Source organism: Bipolaris sorokiniana (genome assembly GCF_000338995.1).
Source record: "Bipolaris sorokiniana ND90Pr unplaced genomic scaffold COCSAscaffold_12, whole genome shotgun sequence".
In the NCBI taxonomy this organism is placed as follows: Eukaryota; Fungi; Ascomycota; class Dothideomycetes; order Pleosporales; family Pleosporaceae; genus Bipolaris; species Bipolaris sorokiniana.
Genome location: NW_006911906.1, coordinates 300,727 through 318,654, shown reverse-complemented (window position 1 = coordinate 318,654; position 17,928 = coordinate 300,727). Strand labels below are relative to the sequence as shown.

Genomic DNA, 17,928 nt, shown 5'->3' with positions numbered 1-17,928 from the left:
GTTTGAGGAGATTTATTTCTGCTGCACGTCTGGCGGGGGTACCTGCATTAGCCGGACATGGGGGAAGATGTGTGCATACATGTGTACGCACGTATGAAAGTGTGTAGTACATGTGGGCATGTGGAAGTAAGTAGCAGGGAGCGGTGGGTCACGTGCACGACAGTAGCGAGAGGTGTTGATCGTGGGGCTCCGGCCCGAAAGGGAGGCGGTCCGCGCGTGCGCCCGGCAATGGTTGTCTGGTGTGTAGTCGCGAATTGCTGAAGGGCTGGATAGACGGGTGGGCAAGTCGCGGTGCAAGGCGAGGCGAGGCCATGGATGGATGGATGGGTGGATGGTGGGAGGCGTTGGGCGGCAGAAATGTACCCACAGCCCGCAAAATGAGCAGCATGGGTGGCGCCAATGGGGAGAGGGTACCTTGCAGATTGCACGTGCCCCTGGGAGCTTGGCCCCGCCCACGACGAATCACACGAATCATCCAAATCATCCTCGCCGGCGGAGGGGGACGCAACCGTGCAATTTGGCCGGGGAATCAACCCACTGCTAACCCCTAGCAAGCTGCCCCTAAACATGTCTCCAGGCGTAGACTGGCCCATGCCGCAAACCGTCCACAGCCCTAATCACGCTGACATTATGAAAATCAAGCCCAGGCGCCCAGCATCTTCCGCTTCTCGAGTCCTGTCCCACCTGCTCAACCACTGCCTTTGATTCGCGTCTTGTCTCGCGCTCAAGGAAAAAAAAACGTTGCCTCCCTCCTCCCTCCCCGTCTGCTCGACGAACATGTTCAGCAGCACTGCAGCCAAGCCAAGGTAACAGCCCGTCCGCCCCCCCTGCACCCACTCATGGCCGTCACTGCAGCCTCCCGTCCTGCTCCCCCCAGGGGACAGCGCTCCCCGACGCTCAGCGATGCGGGCATGATCCTGCCCGCCCTCGAGGCCGACTACGAGCGCGCGACCTCGCCCATTCCCTTGATTGAGCGTCCGCCTTCGCCATCCGACCTGTACCGGCATGCCGACTCGAGTCCTCGCCGATTAAGTTCAGGACTCCACAGCCGGCGCCGCGCCTCACAACAAATAAGTTTCCCGTCACTATCAGCACAGTCCTCGCTTTCTGCACAGTCCTCGCGCTCGACGCTTCGCAACGCAGCCGATTCAGTCGCCTCCTCGAGAAGCATGACTACCCGTGATCTCATTCTGGCCTCATCGCCTACCATCCACACTGCTCCCAGCAGCCACTCGCCCGGCAGTTGGCGCGGCCACGACCAGCGCAAAGTCAGTCCCTCGTCCAGCTCAATCTTCACCGAGGATCTCGATCATTGGCCCGGCTTCGACAGTCACGACAACTTTGACGACAGCGGCGTAGATTTCGAAGAGCAGGAGAGACGACACCGCTCAAAGGCTGACACCGACACTGGGGACGCCATGACAGCCAATATCAGTGACGACGAAGACGATCCCTATTCGTCAGCAGCGCTCAGCAGAAGGGCAGAGATCATCCTGGCTAATGCCAAAAAGAGGTTGAATGTACGCCTTGTCCCCAACTTATGCTGTTTTGCATCCCAATTGAGCCAATGCTTATCATAACAGGTCATGGAGGGAAACCTTCGGGGAGCACGAGAGTCATTGGTCACCTCACCCACCTTTAGCCCCAAAGGCGGCCTGTCCTCTGACCTTTCACACCACATGGCAGCCAGCCGCGAGCGTGACCGAAGACTTTATGCCGGCATGGGACCGATCCCTCCGCGCCTCTCTTCCTACCGACAGTCGTTACTTACCCCCAATGGAAGCTCTGGCCATTCGCGCAACCTGAGTGAAACATCAGTGCCGCTTCCCTTTACTCCCTCGTACGTGTCGAGAGCCGCGTCAATCAAACGAGCCTCCAGCGCATTCGGTCATACCAGTGGTCCATGGGCGCCAGAGAGTTATGGTCAGGGGCGTTTTCCCATCAAAGAATCCCGAAGCGTAGACCAACTTCGCGATGCACGCAATACCTGGAACACCGCAGAGCGCGAACAAGCTGTACGGTCTGCCTCGAGAAGCTCTAAATCTCCGCCTGTGCTAGAAACACTACGCGAAGACGAAGATGGAGCCAGGATACACCGATCTACATCCGCAGCTAGTGGCCTTCGTGACCAGATGAATGATCTCAGGGGTAGAATCTCGAGTCTGAAGCTAAAGGCACAAGAAGATCACCTCCGGAGGCGCAGTATACAGAGTCTACGTGCACCTAGCCCCTTTACCTCGGCCGACACATGGTATCCATCATCAAATACATATCGGCCTGAAAGCCCCGTTACTGGAACTACTGGGTTGGGCATCACGACTTCACCACACACTCGGACCGGGCTCTACCCCGAGGTTCAAGACCGGCCATTGACTGCTACCACCACAACCTCGCAATTGCATGGAGAGAAACTGGTGGCACAGTACAAAGGCCAACCGGCGACTACCAGAGGGAATATATACTCTGACCGCTCGTACGAAGAGCCTGAGGTCAATTCCGAAGAGTCTGAAGCATATGAACCGTCCGAGGTGGATGACAGTGACTTTGTCTCAGTCTATGGCGAGGACGGGGAGGCTGACCCAGAGAGTGTATACGAGGATGCAGTGTACGAGATGCCTACGACGGAGCGACACGAGGACCGAGTGGACGCATTTGACTACGAGACTTTTTTCTTACACAGTGCCATGGGAACGTACAGTCTGGGAGACCGTCGGTCCAGCACAAGTTCGGGTACTTCGGTAGCCACGACGCGGCCGGTGACGGCTGTTCAGACTGGCGAGGGCCAAAGCAAAGCTGAAAAGCGGGTGTCATTCCACCAACGGAATCCAAGTGCGGACTCGGTATCGACGGTGGCCACATTTGCCACTGCAGCCGAAGAGCAAGACGACGATGAGGAGGACGCGAACGAGCAGATGGATCAGTTCTCGCAGCAGATAATGTCTGGTCAATCGCGGTTGCTCTCTCAGCGTATTGGTCGCAACAGCTATTTGTCGCTCCGGTCCGACTCGGCGATCAACATGCGCAGTAGCGGCATCTCACCTCCTCAGTCGTCGCTGTCTCGCGGCTCGCCTTCACCAGCCGAGTTTGCCAGCGGCCTGCAAACATCCAAGCTCTTCTCCATCTTGACGGAAAATTCAAGAGACGAGCCACGGATTGCACTTAGCGATGAAGAGACGCAGCTGGTGTACGGCGTTGCTGCAGGCATCCAACACGTATGCTCACAGCTGCAGAGCACGTACGGCGAGGCGTACGAGCGCAAGGCATGGCGACGAAGACTTGACGAAGCGCGCAAGATTCTCATGGGCGAGGACCTGGAAGACGGCCAAACTTGTTGAGAGTAGGCGCGTTCACTTACTTAAATCTCTTTTTGTGTTTCCAAACTACATGGTAATGTCTAACTTGGATGCTGTGACTTAGCGTAAGGTCGGACCCTGTCCCCCACGAGCCCCTCTGGATATCACGTATCTCGTCGACATTTTTTTGTGGTCGTCGTATGTCTTGCTTTTAGCGTTGCAGATACTCTTCTCCTTCTTCATCTTCATTTTTTTTCTTCTCATTCTTCTCTCTGTCTTGATTCTTATTCTTTCAAAACACACTTTGGCAGACTTGCTTGCATCTCTTTTGAGGGGTCACGACTCTAGATGGTTTCTTTCCTTTGTGTATTGATACCCCCCGAGGCGGGCGCGGGGTCACGAACTCCGGTGTAGGTGGACATGGATTTCTTCTTCTTCTTGTTCTGCGTTTGTGGCTGCGAGTCAGCTCTAAAGCTGGTAGCTCGTAAGAGGTAGCTCTAGAAGGCTGACACACGGCTGTCATGCATGCATGCACGTAGGGCTACCAAACCAATCTAAAAAATGCTCTACTGTTCCCCCAGCGCATTGGGCTTGACCGTGATTGCAGGCTAGGCTGCGAGCAGAAGTGATCAGAAGGCTGAGGAACGATGCTGTGGAGCTGGTGACGAAGGCAGGCGGCCTTCTAGTGTGCGGTTGCCGCCCCACCAAACGGAGCCAAGAAGTCGTCATGCTGGGCCGAGGGAGGGATGCGGACGGGAAGACATTGCTCTACATATGCAGCGTCCAGCCGGCAGTGCGTTGTCGACGTACACCTGATGTAGAGTGGCGGTAACACGGGGCCAGCCATAGTAGCCAGACCGGCGCGCGGCATGCACGTGTGGCAGGCGTGCAGCTTCTGCCGCAGTCGGCGAAGGACGTTGGCGGGGTGGTTGGACTGGGTGAGGGCTTGGGGGGGCGGGTGTGCTAGACTATGTAGAGAGGACTGGCGGTGTAGCGCAACAGATGGGACGGAAGCTTGCCAGCATCACCCAATACCCACATCGCCCTCCACAATTGGCCCACACGGCCAACATGGCTGGGAGTCGTGCTCGACATTAACTGCTGCGCGCACCGGGCGCCTCCAAACACACGCACGCATACGCACACGCACACGCAGAGTCTTGCTCGGCCCATCTCTCCCATGGCCGCCTGGACTACATCCTGGGCCTAACCCGCCCGATTTCCTTTCACGAGCCGAATAACTTGGCCTCTGCCGCTCGCATCGCGCATCGCATCGCGCGCATCACTCTTTCCCTGCATCCGTCCAAACTAACCCACTCACTTTTCTCGTGATACTACCTGGCCCCCTCACTCCCCCCCGGGCCCCTCTTATACACACATACTACATACAAACATTCGCACCCTCCCATCCACACGCACACAGATCCGACCCCTCATTTTTGGATTTTTCCGCCTGCTGGCCCGGGCGCGCGCGTGTGTGTGTGTGTGACGAGGTGGATGAAACGCTCCGCAACCTCCAACAGGCTTGGTGCGCCCAGCCGAGGGGAGGCCATTCGACGCCGATAGCGATTGGCGTTTGTGGAAACATCCTACACCCACCATACAGTCCTTGTGACCACTCGCGACGCCTATTCCCCTGCTTTTTTGCCTCTGCCGCGCTACATCTCTGCCCGCCTGTCGCGTACCTCTTGGACTGTTTATGCTCGCCGCCTGTGCTCTGCGCCGGTCTGCATAGCCATATTTGCCTTGTTGAGGCCCGGCCGTGTTTACATACAGGCCTAGGGTGGCATTGCCGTGGCTACCACCGTTCCCTACTTGCGACTACTATTTCCAAATACCACTATTAGCACTACCAAAGCTGGGCGTAGCGAGCCCCTGCAGCAGCATAATCACCAGCAAAGTCACGCTGCATCCTGCCTGCGCCTGCCTCTGCCTCCTCCACAGCAACACTCGCCGCTTTCGCCCTCGTCCTCCTGCCGCTCGCCTCTTGCGGTCTCGCACAAGCTCTCATGTGCTTACCTCCGCCGTGCTCCTCCCACTTGCGCCTCTCATACTCGCATAATGTCTCCTATCAGCTCTCGTCGCGCCGTCGCCGTCGTGCCACCCGCAAAACAAAAGACCCTGCCGCTTTCGAGGATTGGATCGGCTGAACATTTTTGGGGCGGGAAGAGCGAAATCTTGGAAGTGGAAAATGCTTGGCCCACAAGCACCTACAGCGCTGGGTACATGACATCATGCGAGTCTGGAAATGGCCGTCGCATGGGCGAATTAATAGACGATTTGGAGTTTGCACTCGATAGACGGCACACTCGCGACTCTGGCGATAGAAAATCAAGACGCAGCGATCTCTCGGTATGGCAAAATTGCTTTGTTTAGTCCTTTTCTCCACATGTTTTTGGTCCCAAATCACTACCCCATATGACAACCTCCTCTAACCTTACTGATCAAATCCTCACGTTTGTCGCTCCATTGCACCTCATTATCTGACTTTTATTTTAGTGGTCCGACCTCGCGACCCTACTCTCTGACCTTCTATCCTCCGCTCCTGTGTCCGCGCCAGAACCATGGAACCAACTACCGCCGATCTCTCAACCCCCACCACCTTCGTACAACGAATCTGTTGCAGACCTACCTCCAGACTACACCTCCACCGATGCGCTGGCCATTGCGCAAATACCTGAATACTCTCCCTTCTCTTCCCTCGACGCTTTACTATGCCTCACCGCTTCCACACGTCCGCGCACAAGCAAGAAGCGCCTACCTGGCTCTTCCGCCTTCCGCCTAGATGTGAAATCACCGTACATAGACATTGATTTTGGGCACTGCGATACTGGCATCAAGTCACACGCAAAGAAGAAAAACGGCAAGACTACAGCGAAGAAACCCGCGGCCGCTCCCGTTGACGACAAGAAAAAGGACGAGGAACCTGCCGGTGGCGACAACGGCGATGATCCACCCGCGGATGGTGGGTCTGCTGGTGGAGACGGTGGAGATGGAGGCGATGGAGACAAGGGCAAGAAGAAAACGAAGAAGCAGAGAGAGGAAGAGGAGAGATTGAAGAAGGAAGAGGAGGAGCGCCTCAAGAAAGAGGAGGAGGAACGTCTACAGAAGGAGGAAGAGGAACGCTTGCAGAAAGAGGAAGAGGAGCGTCTGGCAAGGGAGGCCGAAGAGGAGGCCGAGCGCAAGAAGGAGGAGGAGGATGCAGCCGCAGCTGCAGCTGCAGCTGCTGCCACCGCAACGACCATTTCGGTGACAAAGGCGGCAGCTGACCTAAGCTGGGCGAATCCGAGCCAGAACACGGATGACTGGGCCTCGTTCGGTGCTGCCGCCGGCAAGAAGAAGAAGAGCAAAAAGGGGAAGGTTCGCGTTGTCCCGGCTCCTTTAATTATATGTCGCGTGGCGCTAACTCACGATAGACTGCCGAGGCCGCACCCCCGCCTCCTCCTGAACCACCAGCAGGGCCACCGACAACATTCGACGACATCAACCTTGACGAAGGAAGCGCACCGAAAATTGACATGAATAATAGTGATACTAGCGCAACAAAATCTGGATTCGGACTTCCTGGACTAAGCAGTTGGGCTTCTGGTTGGGGCTCATCAAACAAATCATCTGGCTGGGGCGGACTAATTGACAGTGGAAAGAACTCTACCGCAGAATCTGACAGCCCTTGGGGATCCTTGGACAAGAAGAAGAAAAAGGACTCAAACGGATTCGACTTCGACTTTGGTGGTCTCAAAGCTTCCGCTCCCGCCGAAGAGAAACCCACCGAGGACGATGGCTGGGGCATTGACTCAGGCGCGAAGTCTAAGAAAAAGACCAAGAAAGGAATCTTGATCGACGAGACTGTGCCTGAGGAGCCAGCCCCAGAACCTGCCAAGGAGGATGATCCATGGGGTGGTGGGTGGGATGGAGCTGCTGCCGGAGTGAAGAAGAAGAAAGGTAAGAAAGGAGCAAAGGATGAGCTGCCACCGCCCCCTCCTCCAGAGCCTGAACCAGAACCAGAGCCTGCTCCAGCTGAACCTGAGCCGGAGCCTCCGAAGCCAGAAGTGCCTGCTGTTGATCCATATGCCGGCCTCAGCAAGGCTCAAGCGAAAAAGCTCAAGATCAAGCTCGACAAAGAAGCTAAAGAGGCCAAACTGAAGGAGGAGGAGGAAGCAGCTCAGCGGCTCAAGGAAGAGGAAGAGGCCGCTGAGCTCCAGCGCCAAGAAGAAGAGGAAGCAGAGCAGAGACGGATAGAAGAGGAAGAGGCCGAGTTGAAGAGGATGGAAGAAGAAGAAGAAGCCGCAGCCGCAGCCGCAGCCGAGGCCGAGAAGAAGAAGAAGGATGAACAGTCCTGGGGTGATTGGGGTGCTGCAGCACCGACCACAAAGAAGAAGAAGAAGGGCAAGAAAGGAGCAGAGGAGGAGCTCCCGCCGCCTCCACCTCCGCCTCCACCTCCGCCTCCTGAGCCCGAATTCTTGGAACCTCCACCTGCAGATGCGAAGCCTGCCGATGCTTGGGATGATTGGGGTTCAGCAGCGCCTGTAGTCAAAAAGACCAAGAAAAGTAAGAAGGGTGCTGCTGTCATCATCGAAGAGCCTCCTCCAGCCGAACCTGAGCCTATCCCAGAACCCGAGCCAGCTCCGCCACTAGAAGAAGAGAAAAGTTCTGATTGGGGTCTGAGCTCGATATGGGGTGGAACAAAGAAAAAGAAGAAGAGCAGCAAATCAGTCGAACTAGAACCACTTCCAGAACGTGAGCCAGTTGAAGAAGCACCGCCCATCCAGGAGCCCGAAGACGTCGAGGAACCCGAGGACAATGAGGATGACTGGGGCGCGCCATCTTGGAGCAAGAGAAAGAAGAAAGATCCCAAGAAGGATGTCCCGGTCGAAGTACTTGAGGACACTACGACACCTGTTCAAAAACCCGACGAAGAGGATCCCTGGGGAAGCGCTGCATTCAACATTGGCAAGAAGACCAAGAAGAGCAAAAAGGGTCTTATACCGCCAAATGTGCCAACACCCCCAGGAGAGTTCGAGCCCGAGCTTCCGCCGCTTAAAGCGATTGAAGCGCCTCCACCCGCGGAAGAAGAAGATATCTGGGGGGGTCTTACCACTACTAGCTCCAAGAAGAAGAAGAAAAAGGGCGAGGTTGTGGAGGTTGCCCCGACTGATACCTTTGAGGATCTCATCTCGCTCGACGATCCACCGCCTGCCGAGAAACCTGTAGTGGAAGAAGCACCGGTGGAAGAGAAGAAGAAGAGCAAGAAGGACAAGGAAAGCAAGTCTAGCAGCATGTGGGGCTCTCTGGGTGCTTCAACTAAGCCGCCTAAGAAGGAAACTACTCTCGAAAGACGAACTCGCGAAAAACGTGAAAAGAAAGAACGCGAGGAGCAGGAACGATTAGAGAGGGAGGCGGCTGAGAAAGAGGAGGAAGAGCGTCTTGCACGAGAAGCCGAAGAAGCGGACGAAGAAGCAGCTCGAATCGCGGCAGAAGAGGACGAAGAAGAGGCTGCACGTATCGCGGCAGAAGAGGACGAAGAAGAGGCTGCACGTATCGCGGCAGAAGAGGCTGAGGCAGAAGCTGCACGCATTGCAGCCGAAGAAGCCGAGGCAGAGGCGGCTAGAATTGCGGCAGAGGAGGCTGAGGCTGAGGCAGCTCGAATCGCAGCAGAGGTCGAAGCAGCACGTATAGCGGCAGAAGAAGAGGAGAGAAGGAGAAGGAAGAAGCAAGAGGAGGAATCTGCAGGATCGAAGCTTGCTGGGTGGGGCGCTAGTATCTGGGGATCCTCGAAGAAGAAGGAGAGCACAAAAGAGCGAAGGGCTCGGGAAAAGAAAGAGGAGCAAGAGCGTCTAGAGAAAGAGGCTGCCGAGCAAGCAGAGAGGGAACGCCTTGAACGCGAGGAACAAGAACGTCTCGAGGCTGAAGAGGCCGCGCGTGTTGCTGCTGCCGAGGAGGAGGCGCGATTGGAACGCGAGGCTGCTGAGGCGGCTGAGAAGGCCCAAAGGGAAGCTGAGGAAGCTGCAGCCAGGGCCAGGGAGGAAGCAGAGCAAAATTCTGGTTGGGGTCTATTCGGACTATCCAAGAAGAAGGAGACTACCAAACAGAGGCGCGAGCGCGAGGCTAAAGAAAAAGCAGCACTTGAAGAACAAGAAAGACTGGAGAACGAGGCGAGAGAAGCCGCTGAAGCTGCCGAAGCTGCCGAGAAAGCCCGACTGGAGGCAGAGGAAGCTGAAGCTGAAGCTGCTCGTCTTGCTGCTGAGCAAGAAGTTGTTCCTGAACCCGAGCTCGTGGTTATTTCTTCCAAGGAAAAGAAGAAGAAAAAGAAGAGAGGTGTTGTCGAGGAAGCTCCTCCACCACCACCTCCACCACCACCTCCGCCGCCCCCTGAAGAACCCGCAGAACCTGCAAACGACGATGAGCTATTTGACCTCGTTAAAGATGCTGACCCGAACGAACTTTTGGCTGAGCTTGAGAAGCCTACCAGAAGGGAACAAAAGGCAGCAGCAGGTGGCTGGGGCAGCGCTTGGGGTATCTCACTTCGCAGAAGCGTGATCGATCCTATCACGGATATGCCTGTGAAACCTGTGCCGGAACCTGAACCAGAGCAAGAGCCTGAGCCTGAGCCTGAGCCTGAGCTGATTGTGGAAGAACCGGAACCTGAGCCGGAACCTGAGCCGGAACCTGAGCCTCTGATCGTTGAAGAGGCACCTCAAAAGAAGCTGTCCAAGGAAGAACGAAGACTGCTGAAAAAGTCCAAAAAAAGTCGACATGCTGTGCCAGAGCCAGAACCGGTGCCAGAGCCTATACCTGAAGAACCAGAGCCGGAGCCGGAGCCGGAGCCGGAGCCAGAGCCTGAACCTCCAGCGGTCGAGGTTATTGAGGTGCCCCCAAAGAAACTATCCAAAGAGGAGAGAAAACTTCTTAAGAAGTCCAAACGGTCAAAGATGGAGGAAGCACCTCTGGTCATTCCTGAACCCGAACCCGAGCCTATCGAAGCACCTGAGGAATGGTCGCCTGCACCAGGCGCATTCCCTGACGATGAAGAGGACTTCATAGAATTTGTTGATGCGCCGCCACCTCCAGAGCCTGAGGAACCTGAGCCCGAGCCTGAACCTGTGCATGTACCTCTTGTCCTACAGGAGCTTAAGAAGCTTAAGAAGTCCAAAAAGGGTAGTAAATCGAGAGGGTGGTCCATAGACGAAACTCCTCCACCTCCTCCACCGCCACCAGTTCTAGAGGAGCCCGAGCCTGAGCCTGAGCCAGAACCAGAACCGGAGCCGATTGTTGAAGAAGAACCGGAACCTGAACCTGAGCCTGAACCTGAACCTGAGCCTGAACCTGAACCTGAACCTGAACCTGAACCTGTTGTTATGGTCTCTGAAAGAAAACACAAAAAATCCAAGAAGAGCAGCAGGACTAAGGCACCGCCACCTCCGCCAGACCCAGAACCAGAACCTGAGCCCGAACTGGAACCTGAACCGGAGCCAGAGCCAGAGCTAGAACCTGAAATTGAAGAGGTGCCCGAGGACCCAGAGATAATCGACCATGAAGATGCCGCTTCAGCAGATGAAGATGATGCGCCTGCCAAACTCCCCACTCCTCCTCCCGAGCCATTACCTGAACCCAAGGCAAATTCTCCGAAGAAGGAGCGCAACAGAGTTCGTAGTGGAACTACCTCTGGCGGTTGGGGTGGTATGTTCGGAGCTTCCAAGTCAAAGAACAAGACAAGATCTGGTGGTGAGGATGGTGCCACCAGGCCTGAAGCGGCACGCACAAAATCACACCGGCGAACATCAGAATCCAGAGATAACGATATCAAATCACGGTCTTCAGGGTCTGACAAGGCGCATGCAGCCAGGCCAACAGTGTCACGTTCCAAGACGACCCGGGTTTCTACAGGCCTCGGTGGCATGTTTGGGGTTGCGCCGCCCCCACCATCACGCTCCAAGTCACATCGCACCTCAGGCATGAAAACATCATCGCGCCGACCTTCTATCGACCAGGACGCCGCCATGATGTCGCCACCACAGACCGATACCGATGCGAAGATGTCTTCCAAGGCAGCTCGGCTTATGGGCGAGCAGGGTTCGTCCCGCAGAGCCAGTAATAGGGATTCCAGAGACAAGGGCAGAAGTCGAGGTAAGCCGCTCCCCACTAATCACAGTGCATCTCTCATTGGCTGGCCCGGTCATACGCAAGCACACGAAGCTAATTGCCTGATTGCTGTTCTAGACCCATATCCTTTGGACGATGAGAACGAAGTTGATGATGAATCACCTCCCCCAGCTTCCCGACCAGAATATCCACGTCGCAAATCTAAACGCGATTCGGCACAACCACTCGAGCCCATGAGTGCATCGCCTAGCGCAGATGACCCTATCATTGCTGACCCAATGGAGGCGGACCCTGTACCAGTCGAGGCTGAGCGGCCCCGTCGTGAACGGGACCGTGAGCGGGACCGTGAGCGACCTCGTCGCGCGCGAGGCAACTCGGATGCTATCAACACACTTGCTGGTGTCGCGGGCACTGCTGCTGCTGTGAAAGGCTTCAAGGGTATGTTTGGACTTGGGCGCAAGAAGGCAGCGGCGCCAGAAGAGGCACCTCGCGAACGCCGCCGCACTGCCTACGAGACCGAGGACGAGCGCAGGCATCGCAAGCGATCCACAACACGCGGCGCAGTTACTGATGATGAAGCCAAACGACTGCGACACGAGCGCCGCAGTTTGCGCAATCCGCGCGCCCAGGATCCTGAAGAAGTTATGATGTCTGGTGCTAATGGCGGCGGCAACGGCAGCGCCGATCACGATGCTGAACGAGAGGCAAGACGAGCTGAACGTAGGGCGAAACGCGATGCAGAGAAAGAATCTCGTCGTGCCGAACTCGAAGAAGCAGAGGCTAAGGCTGAGCGGCGCCGTGAGCGCGAGCGTGAAAACGAGCGTGCGACGCTTGCAGAGAAGAAGGCTCGGCAAATGGCCGAGTTGGAACGTCGCAACAAGGAAGCAGAGGAACAACTGCGTCGCATAGCGGAGAAGGAAGAACGGCGAAAGACACGAGGCGATCGCAAGCCGACTGATGAGCGGGATCGTGAGAAGCGTTCATCGCGTCGCAAAGACAAGGCCCGCGAAGAAGAGCGTCCAAAGGCCGAACGCCGGCGGACATACATTGACGAGGACGAAGAACGTCGCCGTCGTCACGAAGAACGCCGTGCTGCCAGGCGTCACTCCGAATACCCAGTACAAGCTAGTGGAGAGCCCATCACCGACTACTTTGACGAGCGCAACGGCGTCGCCAACCGTTCCAAGCACCGCAGTTCTCGTCAAGCACGGGAAGAAGAAAATATGCCGTACATGAACAACAAGAGCGGTGACAAAACATCGTCATGGGTCGAATCTCTATCCAACGAGCCACCATTACCTCCCCCCATCTCCGAGACCGTACTCGACCCTGCGCCCGGCGCCAACGACGATGATGACGACGAAGAAACCCAATCCCAAGACGAAGACATTCGCCTGCGAATCGCAGGCCGCCGCGGACCCAAGCGCGACAAGGAGCGTGCCGAGCGCCGCAAAGCCGAAGAAAAGGAGCGCGACCGCGACCGCACATACAAGCACAGCCGCCGCGCAAGCAACTACGAGACTATGAAGCCCATGGATGACGAACGTGATCGCAAGAGGAACGCTAGACGCACTAGCTATGCACCTGCATACGAAGAGCCGCCTGTTAGGACGTGGGATGGTAGACCCGCGGTAGAAGGCGGGGCACCAGCGCCGGCTGTCAAGAGGGGAAGCTGGTTCAAGAAGATTGCTGGTTTCTAAAGAAGCAAAACATGTGGGAGTTGGAGTCAAGCAGATTTTTTTTCTGCATGCTTTTGTCCTTTCTTTTTTCTTCCAAAGGGATTCGCTTACTTTTCTCCCTTCTTCTTCTTACTACTCTTTTTTTCGGCCTTTCCACGAACTTCTTTTTGATTTCTGCCCAAGGAACGTGTACATGCCATGAAATGTCGACTACGTTTTTGTTGTTGTTTTTGTTTTGTTTTTCATTTGGATTACGAGATGGAGGATTTCGGAAGTGTATGCGATGATGATGCATTGCGTGGGCGTTTTTTTGATCGATTTTTCCCCCTTCATTCCTTTTCTTGATAGGAACCTCTTTTGTCTTAATAGTTTATTACTGTACTTTTTGGTTCTTCTCCATCTCCCTCTTTCTTAATGGATTACAATATATATATATATATATAACTATACATTTTACTCTTTTGGCTCTTTTGTCGACTTTGTATCATCGTTCGCTTGGATCTCGGCGGTGGCATGTAGGTATACAGTAGTCTGAGATGGGCTGGTTCCAACCTTGGATCAAGAAAGAATGGAAGAAAGAGATATTGATATTCATAGTCCTCCTCTGCTATAGCAAATCACGTACAATGTTACTTAACTCAAATCATCGCCTCCATCACGGTACTCATGTGTGTGTATGTGCTTCGTTCTGCTTCAGAAAAACGGTAGAATTTGAATTACTTTGATCGTTTCGGGTTGTTGGTATCTCAGATATCCATTGTTAACCCAGCCATGACGCCCTTATCGCCGAATCCATGCTAGTCTTGGGCATTTGCATATGCTCCAAACCCTTTTCATAGCCCTCTCCATGATGAGCAACTCGTAGATCCATGCTCTATCATGTATCACTGTGTTCGGTCTGTACGTCTTGTGTGAAGGAAAAAGAAGGCCGTTACAGGCCCATTTGTCACAGCTGTGCAGCCGCACCTTGAACACCTTCCTGGAGCTCCATGTCATCGTCATCATCGTCGTCTTCCAATTCCTCGTCCTCTTCCTCGAATCCAGTTTCCATCTTCAGCGCCTTCAGCCTATCCTTCATTTCCTCCTTTTTATCTGATTGCCACCGCGCCAGTGCTGCTGCGGAATGCACCTTGAAGCCGAAGACGCGGGGCTCGTATCGTCGCTGTGTTTTCGGGGGAAGCATCGCGGGGTAGACTTGGAACAAGATGTTGTGGAACGAGGTGCCAAAGTATGCGCCGTCAATAATGGCATGGCGCGAGGATTTTGGATTGTAGAGGTCTTCGCAGCGGGCACAGTAAAGCTTTACAGGCGAGGCGTTGGGCACGTCGGATTGACCCATGGGAAGGAGGGGTTGTGATTCGCACATTACGCGTGGGCATTTGCCAAAGTCGGACTTTTTGAACTTTTCGAGCTATTGTAATTCGTGAGTATAGTTGTTGAGCCGGAGCATGGCGTGTGTCCGCAGACAAGACACGTACCATCTTTGCCAGACCTCTAGTTGTGACAATGTACCTCGCATGCACTAGACCGTACAAATGCCGCGCCGATTTCTCAATCTGTTCCCGCATATCATCGTCGCAGTCGAAGTCGAAGACGTCGGTTACAAGATCCAGCGCATATTGGTAGTATTGAACCTCGGTATTCAGACCTGTGAGGTTGAAGCGGTCGGTAAGGTATTCCTCGTCAATTTCGCAAAAGTACTCGTTTCCTCGTGAGGATATAAACTACGCGAGTGTTAGTTTGGTTCTGAACACATCTACATTGCCTCTACATCTCTACGATGCAGCCAATAGTCCAGCCACCAGCGAGACCTAAGGAGCAGGAGCGGGTCCCAGTCTACCGCGAAGAAGTCGTTGTTGAAGTCATCAATAGGGTGAAGGCACTGGTATGCTGCAAGGTAGCCCTTGAAGGCGCAAGGGTTACTGGTGTATGATCAGACGTGACCTTGTAGTGAAGGACAAGCGAATGAGCCATACCATGCGAGTAGCACCTTTTTGGGCCACCCATACATGTACAGGATAGTCATGTCTGGCGGTATATATCATGCTACGCAAGCAACACCAGATCCGAAAGTAAAGGGGGGAGTCCATGTACCTACCCAATCTCGCCAATAGCTTGTGTAGTCGCTGTCTGTCTCGCTGTTGAAGTCGTCCATGGTGCGCTTGCTGTCGGCAGGTTGCCTAAAGGGGAGTGACGGGTGCTGGTGAGTGTTGTTTGTAGGGTGCGACCACCAACGAGGTGGGGCAGTGCGATCGGGCGCGAACACGAACACGGGTCGGGACGCGGTGACGAGTGAATTGCGCGCCGACCTAGTGGGATGGGAGTTGCATGTGCATCCCACTCTGAATCTTTGTTTCTCCGCTCCGGTCACGCTAGTCGTCTCGACTCGACCCCCTAAGCGACCCCGGACTCGCCCCACCCGGCTCGAAGCCGCGGCAACTACGTGTGATCCCTCCCTTGTTTGGACGTACAGGACCTGTCTGGACATTGTGCACAAGCTGAGAAGTTTATGATTAAATTGTGTCTAACCTAGATATCTCTGAATTGCTCTTTCTCTCTCTCTGTCTCTCTCTCTAAACCATACTAAGATCGCTTACTGTATGCTCAGATTACCTGGTGCCCGAGTGATAGCCAGTACGGTTAGCTTCATTCACCACAAGTTTGACAATTAGTACGCAAGTCATAATGGTGGAGTTTTGAAGTTGACGAAGTCTGAAAAATCTAAGAGCAGTGTCGTTCCGTGCCACCCATCAGTTGCACTCATGTCCAGTCTCTAATCAGTCCCATTTGAGATTATCAATCGCTCTCCGGATATGTTGCGCCCCCAAAGCCTCACAGCCTTGTGAAACATGGCACTCTTCTCTTCCACCATGTAACTGTATCATCTCATCAACCCAAGAATGTCGGTCATTGTGCCACTCCTCTTGTCTCATTTCGCTCTTCTTCACTAGGCCTAGCAGTGGCCATGGATTGCTTCCGCTTCCGTACACTTCTGCCTTGAGCGCAGTCTTGACTAGACGCCGCCAGTCCTCGGGTTCCAATTCAATATTGAAGCCCATCGGGCAGTCTGAATTTCCAGTATGTAGGTGGGATAAGGCAGGGTTATTGTCACCAATCCGGTATGGCTTTTTCTGACCGGCTTCTTCCAGGCGAGCAGCTTCGCGATCGACTTCTAACAGTACCCTGTTGAAGCGTTGGATTATTGCTTTCATCAAAGAAACTATGGATTGGACATTCTGTATTGCGCTGAAGGGCTCCTTGGGACACTGTGGACAGCTGATTATGTTGGCCAATGCAGACATGGCATTTCTCAAGGGTATGACTACTTGGGGAAAGTCGAAGACTGTGACAGCTTGTAGCTCAGTAAGTACCATCCACGTTGTTGTGATACAGGTACATGGCCCTACAATCTGTTGGTTTGATAGAGGTTCATTGATGTTGTTGGTTAACGTATCAGGTTGCAGTTCCCACAATGATGGGTCAATTGCCGGCTCCAAATGAGACCTGGGCTTCTTTAGTGTGTTGGTGGGTCCTTAGACAGAGGGCACATACGTGAAATTGGATCCAGGTGATATTCCCAACGGGTCAGGGAGACTGAGGTCGAATTGCCCTGGCGTCAAAGCTTCATGTCCTGATGACTCGTTTGACGAGTAGGTATCTTGAAGGAGCGGTGGGGAAATTAAGCCATCAAAAGTAGAACAGTTTTGCATCTCAGAAAAACTGGTTAAAATGTTGGTGTTTTCATCCTGCCCTTGGATAAATGTGGCAGATTCGTCTGCCTTGCCTTCTCTCCTCCTCTTCCTAGGTCTGCCCATCTGTTTCTGAGGCGAGTAAACGCAACCTATCTGTTCTCTTGTGCAACGAAGACATTTTGGCGTGTTACCAGAGCATTTCAGTTTTCGTATCCCTGGGTGTTGTTGAGATGCGTAAGGCTAATGTGGGAGCCTAGCTTGAGGTACTCACTGCACTCATCGCAAGCCGCGTGTAGCTTTTCCGCTGCTCGCACCGACCCTTGACCTGGTGACATGATGCGACCTCACGGAGGGTTACTCGGAGACAAAGGGCGGCTTCCCCAAAAGGAGACTGGCTCAGTACCGTCGTGTATTGTAGTTCTGAGTGTTAGCCGCTACATGCCAAGGCAAGACAAGGTAAGCTTTCATGATGTGGAGACACAATATTTCCATGCACTCTCACGTGCAGATGGCTGCAACGGACGCAGGAAGACATGCGCCCCACTTAATGACGGCATGTAGATTGCATGCTATCTATCTGCACGACGAGCGTTGTGTAGCGCTCATGTGTCCATGAACGAACGGGATACTAAGAAAGCGAGGCAAGTCCGGCGATGCAACTAAAGAGTTCTTCATCAAACATGATCATGCGGGGACAAGAGGCCGTGAGGCCTCTCGTGGAGCTAAGTCGTGGAGTCGAATTGCCTATAGGTATCCGCGGCCGTGGAGGACCTAGGCAGTGCATTTGCATTCAGGGGCGCGCGGTGAAGTGGGGTTTTGCTGTTCAACATTGCAGATTGCTGTCGGCCGGCGACGCAGGTCACGGATAGAGGGGGTAGACAACACAGCGCGTGAAGCGAGGGCAGTGGTGGTGGCAGAGAGAAGCAGTCGCAAATGGGAGGCAGCATGTGACAGGGATGCCGCTGAGCCGCTTATCTGTATTGGAGCGGCTGAATACGGGGTCTACGTATCGATAAGAGGCCCGAGTGCCGTGCCTACAATGCATTCCATTCGCAGGCCAACTGCGTACGTAAGGACATTTGATCCGACGAGCTGGATGTCCAAGCCAGCAAACATAGTTTCACCTTTGTGTTCACCGCTCTTGAAACAACGTGCTTCCCCGCT

At 54.4% G+C, this 17,928-nt stretch overlaps 5 protein-coding genes across 5 annotated transcripts; 2 read left to right on the top strand and 3 right to left on the bottom strand.

Moving 5' to 3' along the window:
* Positions 1 to 18: 18 nt before the first annotated feature.
* COCSADRAFT_230832 (uncharacterized protein) lies at positions 19 to 765 on the bottom strand. The gene has a single exon (XM_007704561.1). The coding sequence runs from the start codon at positions 591 to 593 to the stop codon at positions 48 to 50; it is 546 nt and encodes a 181-aa protein (XP_007702751.1). The 5' UTR covers positions 594 to 765; the 3' UTR covers positions 19 to 47.
* A 74-nt stretch (positions 766 to 839) lies between these two features.
* On the top strand, positions 840 to 3,335 carry COCSADRAFT_162845 (uncharacterized protein; the record flags this gene model as incomplete). The annotated part of the gene is made up of 2 exons (XM_007704560.1): positions 840 to 1,520; positions 1,584 to 3,335. The coding sequence occupies 2 exons, from the start codon at positions 840 to 842 to the stop codon at positions 3,333 to 3,335; spliced, it is 2,433 nt and encodes an 810-aa protein (XP_007702750.1).
* A 1,783-nt stretch (positions 3,336 to 5,118) lies between these two features.
* On the top strand, positions 5,119 to 13,351 carry COCSADRAFT_230793 (uncharacterized protein). The gene is made up of 4 exons (XM_007704559.1): positions 5,119 to 5,645; positions 5,793 to 6,653; positions 6,710 to 11,417; positions 11,511 to 13,351. The coding sequence occupies exons 1-4, from the start codon at positions 5,355 to 5,357 to the stop codon at positions 13,091 to 13,093; spliced, it is 7,443 nt and encodes a 2,480-aa protein (XP_007702749.1). The 5' UTR covers positions 5,119 to 5,354; the 3' UTR covers positions 13,094 to 13,351.
* Positions 13,352 to 13,555: 204 nt separating this feature from the next.
* COCSADRAFT_230788 (uncharacterized protein) lies at positions 13,556 to 15,403 on the bottom strand. The gene is made up of 3 exons (XM_007704558.1): positions 15,171 to 15,403; positions 14,551 to 14,796; positions 13,556 to 14,483 (listed from the first exon to the last, which is right to left on the bottom strand). The coding sequence occupies exons 1-3, from the start codon at positions 15,225 to 15,227 to the stop codon at positions 14,019 to 14,021; spliced, it is 768 nt and encodes a 255-aa protein (XP_007702748.1). The 5' UTR covers positions 15,228 to 15,403; the 3' UTR covers positions 13,556 to 14,018.
* A 191-nt stretch (positions 15,404 to 15,594) lies between these two features.
* Positions 15,595 to 17,203, bottom strand: COCSADRAFT_39114 (uncharacterized protein). Its single transcript, XM_007704382.1, has 3 exons — positions 17,036 to 17,203; positions 16,625 to 16,979; positions 15,595 to 16,576 (listed from the first exon to the last, which is right to left on the bottom strand). The coding sequence occupies exons 1-3, from the start codon at positions 17,097 to 17,099 to the stop codon at positions 15,850 to 15,852; spliced, it is 1,146 nt and encodes a 381-aa protein (XP_007702572.1). The 5' UTR covers positions 17,100 to 17,203; the 3' UTR covers positions 15,595 to 15,849.
* Positions 17,204 to 17,928: the final 725 nt, after the last annotated feature.

Bases quoted from the DNA above. Each gene is read 5' to 3' on its own strand.
- COCSADRAFT_230788 (XM_007704558.1), bottom strand. From the start codon at position 15,227: ATGGACGACTTCAACAGCGAGACAGACAGCGACTACACAAGCTATTGG. The intron at 14,797-15,170 runs GTAGGTACATGG...ACACTCGCGTAG, and splicing joins CAAGCTATTGGCGAGATTGG to TTTATATCCTCACGAGGAAA. The intron at 14,484-14,550 runs GTACGTGTCTTG...GAATTACAATAG, and splicing joins CTAGAGGTCTGGCAAAGATG to CTCGAAAAGTTCAAAAAGTC.
- COCSADRAFT_230793 (XM_007704559.1), top strand. From the start codon at position 5,355: ATGTCTCCTATCAGCTCTCGTCGCGCCGTCGCCGTCGTGCCACCCGCA. The intron at 6,654-6,709 runs GTTCGCGTTGTC...AACTCACGATAG, and splicing joins AGAAGAGCAAAAAGGGGAAG to ACTGCCGAGGCCGCACCCCC. The intron at 11,418-11,510 runs GTAAGCCGCTCC...TTGCTGTTCTAG, and splicing joins AGACAAGGGCAGAAGTCGAG to ACCCATATCCTTTGGACGAT.
- COCSADRAFT_230832 (XM_007704561.1), bottom strand. From the start codon at position 593: ATGGGCCAGTCTACGCCTGGAGACATGTTTAGGGGCAGCTTGCTAGGG.
- COCSADRAFT_39114 (XM_007704382.1), bottom strand. From the start codon at position 17,099: ATGTCACCAGGTCAAGGGTCGGTGCGAGCAGCGGAAAAGCTACACGCG. The intron at 16,980-17,035 runs GTGAGTACCTCA...AACAACACCCAG, and splicing joins CGCGGCTTGCGATGAGTGCA to GGATACGAAAACTGAAATGC. The intron at 16,577-16,624 runs GTATGTGCCCTC...AAAGAAGCCCAG, and splicing joins TCACCTGGATCCAATTTCAC to GTCTCATTTGGAGCCGGCAA.